We start from the raw sequence: 7,937 nt of genomic DNA, 5'->3' as shown, positions 1-7,937 counted from the left end.
TTTATTTATATCGTATCTCCGTGTGCTACCGTGAAACGTGTGAATGCCTGCAAATTTTATTATGGACTTACTCTAAAAACTTGTAACTTGTAAAAGCTCGTGAGAACAGGCTGCATGGGAGTATAAGTTTATCTAATATTTCGTTATTGATAATTATAATTAATGAAAAAAAAAACGTACGTCGGGCGTTGATATCCATTCCAAAAATTTTTATCCCGGCGCGCGATATATATGTATAAATATGTAGAGAACTTTGTCGAGTTTGTTCTTTCTCTCTTTTTCTGTTCTCTTTCGATGTTGCAAGAAAAAGAATATCGTAGCTTCAAGTAATCGAGGTGTAACTGTTCCTGTGAATAGTGTCTCATTACGTGATATGAACCAAAGTGAAGGCTCTGTCGAGAAGGCGTTGAGGGAAACGCGTAATGAATCAATGTGGAAAGCGAGCAGCAGTACACGTGTAGAATATGTAAATTGTACATAATTAAATTAATCTAACCACACATTCTGTAGACCTTTTTTTTTCTCTTTTTTCTTTCCGTAGAATGATAATTTAATTATATATTTGTTTCAATATATATAATTGTTAGTATTATGTTTAGAAAAGAATTAAGAATGTAGTATTTGTTGGATATAATAATATGTATATTATTATCATCACATTATCATACTCTCTTTCTCTAATACAGAAATTGTTTAAGATTACGGTTAACTAAACTACTAAAATTAACGAGGAAACTTTTCTACTTTCCAGATAGTGTAATTTTTAATTTCGCAAATATTAAAAAATAATGAAAAAGTAAATTTTTTATTTATAAAATACAAGAATATTTTTTAACGAAATTGCGTCGAAACAATTGTTAAAAGAGCGCTGCAATCTTTCTAGTTAAATTTTGATGTGAATCATGTTATATGTGAAAAGTTTAAATAAGACGGATAGTGTTAATTTTTTTGTTGTTGCGTTTCTTTCTGATTTACATATTCTACACGTAAATAGAGATGCTAGCAAATGAAATAATTGATGTCTTTATCTCTACGAGAATTATGTGAATATAATCGTTTCTCGTTATAAATATAACTATATTCGCGAAATACGTTCCTTCGGTTTCCTCATTCAGTTAAAGGACGAACAAGATACCTACCTCGTGCGCTTCATCTCTTCCTAGTTTATCTCGATTACCATAGCTCTGGAGCGTGGAAATTCGAATATCCATGTATGTAATTGTACTGTACGCGTTCGTGTTTCTTACACAGTAGAAAATTCTATGATCTCGCGGCGTGAAAACGTAAATCGCGTTTTCTGAGAAGAAGCACGCCGACGCTTGTTCTTTTTCTTCCTTTTTTTTTTGTATTCGCAGTCACATTCAATTCAAATTATTTTATTTTAAATACAATTTAGAGCGCTAAAAATATATTTTGGGATTTAGTTATGGGAAGAAATATTCTGTAACAGTGAGGAAATATATGTAAATAAATTTATGTTTTAAGTAATATTTATGTTAACTCGCCACTCTTTTAACTGTAGGAATGATTAAAAGGCGGAAATCTATTACGATATTTACATTAATGCAATCTTATTATATATAGCGTGGCCTAGATCACACACATACTTTTCTTCTGAAGAGTTTTGGCTGTTCTACAATGTGCTTTTTGTTTCCTGTTGCTTGCTGTTTGTGTCTGTTTGTTTCTTGCCTTTTTGATCGAGAAAGCAAGAGACAAACAGCAAGAAACAGGAAACAAAAAGCACATTATAGAACAGCTATTTTTTTCTTTGCTTTAATTTTATTACGAAGGGAAAAAGATTACACTTTTATTTACGAGATCGTATTACTTTTTTTTTCCGTATTAAAGTATTTATTTTCGTATTGGAGTCAAATTTTATGTAATCGAGGCGATCTACAGAAATGTGAGAGGATTTACTTTTTAATTGAAAGAAAGTAAATCTGAAAGTTTTATTCATATATCAAATTAATTAATTTATAAAAAGGAACGCCTTTTTTTTGGTAGATCGTCTCTTTCGTTTTACATTCACGACGATTTTCAGGATTTTTTTTCGCGGCTCTCTGGGTGTTTCTTCATTTCTGCGCGAGAGAAGCGTATCCCAAAGAAAGAGAGAATCGCGTTTCCACTCGAGCCACTTGTATAAAGCGAGGACAAGTTCAATATATTTATTCCCGCGATAAAAGTAAGAAAACGAGCTCTATCTTCCTGTATATTAGAGAGAGAGAAAGAAAAGAAGGGAGGTGGAGGGAGAAAAATACGAAGAGATGTCAGAGCGACATGTCTCCGCGTGTATAAAATTCCGAGCGAGTGTCTCGCATCAAATAGAGATGCGTATTTTTTGAAAGGGGACGGGTCATTGGGATAGATAGCTTCTAGCTCATGCACGTGCACTACTCGGATGCGCGTGTACTACTTGATTCGTCGGTGATAGTCGGGCCTTTCGCCACCCAATTTAGTCGTACCAATCGCATTTATCATAGAGGGGTGCGTAGTCTTCATCGTTAAGGCAAATCCGAGGCGCGGACTTAAGGGAAGGAGCAGGAAAGAGAGAAAGAGAAAAGGGGGGGGGGGAGTGCGTTTGAGGGCGAGGATCGGAGTCGGTGTAATTTCGGCGAGCTCGATTTCCGATGCTCAAAGGGTGTACGCGGATTGTCGGCTTCCACGATCGTCATCAGTAAGGACAGATCGAAGATCGGACCTCACCGAAATTCCACATCGGTTTCAGGCCTTAGCGTTTTGCGGATCAAGGCGAGATTTCCCAAAGCTAGCTTCTTCAGGTACTTAAAGAGATAGGAAGGGAGGAAAGAAGGAAGGGAGAGAGAAGAAGGGAAGAAAAAATAATGATATAAAATAAAACAACCCGCTTTACACTGGCCGTTAGGCGATAACTTAAGAGTTTTTGTATCGTATGTTTGTTAAGACTACTGTTTTTGTCACTCAACACCCTACCAGTATTCGAAAGAGAGAGAGAGAAAGAAGAAGAGCGAGTGAAGGAATGAAAGGAGATGCAAAAGGGAGAAAGAGAATCGAGAGAGTGTGCGAATGCTGTTGTACGTCACTTTAGTATCATTAAAACGAGCGACGTAAAAAGTAAAAGGAAAGAAAAGAGCGAAGGGGATGAATTTGCGAGCGAGCAAAGGGCGGAAGAAAAAAAGGGTGAGAGAGACTCGGAGGACGAGCAAACGGCCGTACACCGCAAAATGTACATTCATTAAGCTATGCAATGTCGTCTAGCACAAATCAGTCGAAATAATTTGAGCGATCAGATTGTGAGGGGAGAACCGAGGGCGAGTGTGTGAATGTAAGAACGCGAAACTGATCACGGAGAACGATCGTCGTAGCGAACGCGAAAAAAGAAAGACGCGCTCCTGTGTATGTACATAACGAACGATAGGCAAATGATGTGAGAGGAACATGTCTTAGACGGTACACCGCTATACATACGCGTTGAATCCCACACAGCACAGAATTTGCAGCAATATTGCTGCAACATGCGGTGTTGCTGCAATGTTGCAGCAGTGTTGCTGCAACTTTTATGCAACTTTGTGCTGTAGGGGATGTTATTGGGCGCATTCAATACTAGGGACCGTTCACTGAGCTCTTAGTGAGAAAGAAAAGAAATAGTATGTATTCTTTGTTGTAATATTCGTATATAACTTATCTATTATAGTAGAGTAGATAATCTTTATTATATTTCTTATTACTGTTTATTATTTTTTTAGACCGCGCTCGCATTCTCATGACCTTACAGAAATAATCAACAATAATAAGATATAATAATATTAAAGAAGAATTATCATTATTATAATTAATAAACATTCTATATTACGAATATTATAACAAATAAACATATTAATTCCTTTCTTGCTCACTGAGCGGTAGTACTGAATGCACGCATTGAGAATCCGGATGTCCCTCAAAAACGAAATCCACTGCGAAGGGACATGGCCTTTCGCGATCTCGAGAAGAAATGTTTCTCGGAGATCGTTACGAAGAGTTTTTATGTAAAAGGAACCCTGCACCATTCTGATTAATCTACGAGATTAATTATTTTGTATTAGAGGTATCTCTCTGGGTGATCCTCACTTCTTATTTTTGTTGTTAGTCATAGGAACAGCGATATATGCTGTAAATTATTTTTATCGAAATGGCATTGTACTTCCCTCTAGAAAGAATCAAGCTTAGTTTTTCATATAAGGGTGCTCCTTGGGTCTTTTTACATAAAATCCATTCGATTGGTATTCGCGTATATATTGTGGGCAAGAGACCGATGCACAAATTGCAATCGCGACTAATGGGAGAGGTTGTCGTGTAATAAAACAGCGACGAAACAATCTGCCGTATTTCGCTCGCGAAAGAAGATACTCTGTAAATAAGGTTTTGTTTTGCGAAGCGACTTCGCAACTTTTTTCATCATATTGCACTTGCAGATGACAGGTTTTTGCCTCGTATCTCAAATTAAAATCCAAGCGCAATCGCCTATTTTTGTTTGCTGTATGATAAAGGAATTACGAAGTTATTTAAATAAGATTCGATAAATAACGCGATGGAAATATGGTTTGCTTCCCACCGAATCTCTAAATCTCTCAGGCTAAATTATACGATAAGTATGATAAAAGAAAAAATGTAGAGTCACTTTATTATATTATTCTTTTAAATCTGAAATAACTCGTTCAGAAATTTAAAACAATTTGTACGTTCAATTTTTAAGTAACGTCAAAATATAGAATAATATTTCTGTAGTATTTTTCTAAGAATTGGCAAAAATAATAACTTTTATATTGGTTTTCAGCATAACGTAAACTATATATGTAATATATACGTATATGTTATATAATTTCAAGAAAAACGTGTTTGCATTACTAAAAAATTAATGAAATCGATATATTATGAAAAATTAGAATTTAAGCATTTTTCGTCCTTAATACTCGGCAGAACTATACAGATGAAGTGCGAGGCCCGATGCGAAAAGCTGCTGGGTCGTTTTGCGAGGAGTTCGGGTTTCAGAAACGTTCCATGGTCCACTGATAAAAATGATAAAATCGCACACAGCAGTAGTCGCCCCATCCTATGGTTTTTGTTTTTATGAAGATTATGAGATGAGAGAACGAGAGGGAGGAACAGAGAGAAACATAGAAAGGGAGAGAAAGATGAAAATACTCCTTGGATATGACTGTACAGCGTATTAACTTGTCCGGAGGTACATATATCGGGGATCCTTTTTCAAAACTGAAGTATTAAGGATTGCATATTGTACATAAACAAGACATATTTTCTATATAAGGGACGTCGCTCGGTAAAAAGGCCGATGGCTCGAAAAATACTGCAATATTATGATAATTCTTTCAAGCGGTAGGATAGCCTTTAATCGTTTTATGTAATGTAATGATAGAAAAAGAGAGTCTGGCAGAATAAAAGTGAAAGTTCTGTATTTAAATATCCTGTCGGTGTACATTCATTCACATATACACATAGACACGCAGACGCGTCGCATCCCAAAATACAGGAGCGATTTGGTGATCAAGAGCATTTAATTGCATTTACTTATATACATTTACATAAATCGAAAGCTTCAGATTGTATCATGACACGCTACGAGAATTATCGGCTTCAACTCAATCGACAGATCATGATATGATCTGTATTGCATGCAGGTAATTCTGAATTTCTTGTAACGTCTATCGAACCCGGAATGAAGAAACCAACAGAATTTGATAACTTAGAAGGGGCGAAATAATTGAACAAGTTCGATTATTCCTTTTGGCACTGAGATGTAATCGAATGATCTCAAAATGTAGGATTTAAACAAGCTAAAATGTAATGTACAAGATTTAAAGATTAGAATCCGTTCGTTGTGTAATCGCGTATATATTTATTAGCGCGTGTACTTACTAGTAGATATTAGCCTTTTTTGAGAAAGATAAAATGTAACAATAATTTATAATACCTCTCTTAAGTTTTGTATCCCTTATACATGTGAGTAAAAGAGTTACAGCTGATGTTTATATATAAGGAAAATATTTATTTATACGTTATATATACATCAAGTACTTTCTGAAACGTTAGCATTTTCTTTTTCATGCTCTTTCCGTTGACTTTCCACTTCCTGCAACAAAGAAAAGTTTCGATTGTCGTAATCGAGTGTCAAATCTAAAAACTAAAATAAATCGCTAAATTTTGGAAGCGTATTTCTTCAATAACCAGAAGACATACCCTCTGAATAAGGTCCAGCAACGTGGCACTACCTCTCGATTGGAAAAATTCGCTGATCTCTTGCGGAATACAAAATTGCATTGGTGGCTTTGGCTGAATACCTATTTCCTCCCCAATAAAACGGAATTCCGGCGTGTTTTCAATATGATTTTGCAATTCGTCATACGTGAAAAGCGTTTCCTTCGTAGATGCTGCATCCATTGCACCAAAATCTATTATTTTTACTTTATCTTTCTTATATCGTATAACGTCGAAGGAATCTGTCAGAAGTAAAGTTAATTCTATGAGTTAATAAGAATTCGAATATCTTTACTAATTTTAATATACCGTTCTACCTACAGTTGCGCAAAGGAAATCTGCCTTTGATGCGCTCTAAAAACAGGCTCTTGATATCCGTCTGTATGTCATATTTTTGCGACTCATTGGAACTATGGTACTGCGATATATCCCTCTGACTTATAGCTGCATAAATATGATTTGTTATCGCAAAAGTTAATTTTGTAAAAGCAGAAAAAGAATCATAAAAGCAGTTAATAAAATTTGACAATTAAGAAAAAGAAAACTAAGTTGATAAGTTACCGACGAGCTCATTGTCTATAACAAAGCAGCGAAATTCTGTGCACGGATTAATATCCCGCCATTGTTTCAACACCAGACAGAATGGCAAAGGCTTCTCACAGTCCTTCGAAGATTTTACGATGTTCAGATCTTTGGCAATCCTATCAGAGCTTTTTAGTAACAAATAGATCTCTTCTAGCGTATTACATTTGAGAGTCTTTGTGGGTGCAACCCACATAGCATCCTATAACATAATTACGATTACACATATTATAAATTATACTATAATTTTCTTTTTATCTTAATATAAATTATGTTACAATTACATTAAAGCAATTATTATAAAATTATACTACTGTTATATTGCTATTAATATAACAGAAAATTTGTGAACAAGCTATTTGATTCATCAAATATAAAGTTATTTTAGAAAAGGAATTTTTGGATTTTACTGCATATGATACTTTTTTTATGTTGACATACATGCTTATTTATATTTTCTGAAAAACAGGAATTTTAGAAGAAATGTTTGCAAAATATAAATGTAGAAATGGTAGAAAATAATTTACCGCAGGTGTACTCCAATTTGTTTTGACAAATACTGCATCGTACTCATCTAATATTTCCTGTATTTGTTGACTAAATTCAGGGAATGTCGGTTGATAATCCGTTTCCTAAAAAAGATTTACATACTATAATTGATTATATATATATAAATTCAAAATATATTATAATTCTATTATTTCCTAAAATATATTAATAAAAATATATTAATAAATACTTCTTCTTCGCATGTCACTGGTGAGCCGTCAGCCCATTCAGAATCCTTCGGTAAAGATTTTGCTGCCTCAAGAGGCAATACAAATGCATCATGCTCCAAATATTTTAAAACCTCATCGGGAATGTGAAGAATTCTAGCCTCTAAGGCATCTTTCTTGAATATTGGATACCAAGAAGAAAAGGAGCACTCCAGTTTTAAATCATTCACCATCTTTCTCAGATGTTTTGTAATTTATACGAAATTACGCTTTATTTGAAATTACGTTTTATAAAAGATTATTGGAATCTCTCTCTATCATTAAATTTTCCATCAACTTAACCATAAACTGATCCTCCTGGAACAGATTTAGTGAAACTTATAGCGTATTCGATTACTGACTCGACCC

General features: G+C 34.6%; 1 protein-coding gene across 1 annotated transcript; it reads right to left on the bottom strand.

Annotated features, from left to right (window-relative positions):
• Positions 1-4,849: 4,849 nt before the first annotated feature.
• On the bottom strand, positions 4,850-7,866 carry LOC108768391 (cell division cycle protein 123 homolog). The gene is made up of 6 exons (XM_018518794.1): positions 7,553-7,866; positions 7,341-7,445; positions 6,793-7,015; positions 6,553-6,675; positions 6,214-6,473; positions 4,850-6,106 (listed from the first exon to the last, which is right to left on the bottom strand). Exons 1-6 carry the CDS (start codon positions 7,760-7,762, stop codon positions 6,044-6,046), a joined length of 984 nt encoding a protein of 327 aa, XP_018374296.1. The 5' UTR covers positions 7,763-7,866; the 3' UTR covers positions 4,850-6,043.
• Positions 7,867-7,937: the final 71 nt, after the last annotated feature.

The sequence above is a fragment of the Trachymyrmex cornetzi genome, unplaced genomic scaffold, assembly GCF_001594075.2.
Source record: "Trachymyrmex cornetzi isolate Tcor2-1 unplaced genomic scaffold, Tcor1.1 scaffold793, whole genome shotgun sequence".
Classification (NCBI taxonomy): domain Eukaryota; kingdom Metazoa; phylum Arthropoda; class Insecta; order Hymenoptera; family Formicidae; genus Trachymyrmex; species Trachymyrmex cornetzi.
Note: the sequence above shows the minus strand (reverse complement) of the source record. Positions and strands in the feature narration are given on the sequence as shown.

Coding starts and splice junctions, on each gene's coding strand:
- LOC108768391 (XM_018518794.1), bottom strand. CDS start 7,762: ATGGTGAATGATTTAAAACTGGAGTGCTCCTTTTCTTCTTGGTATCCA. Junction 7,446..7,552: donor CAGTGACATGCGAAGAAGAA/GTATTTATTAAT, acceptor AATCTTTTTTAG/GAAACGGATTATCAACCGAC. Junction 6,107..6,213: donor TGCTGGACCTTATTCAGAGG/GTATGTCTTCTG, acceptor TCTTTGTTGCAG/GAAGTGGAAAGTCAACGGAA.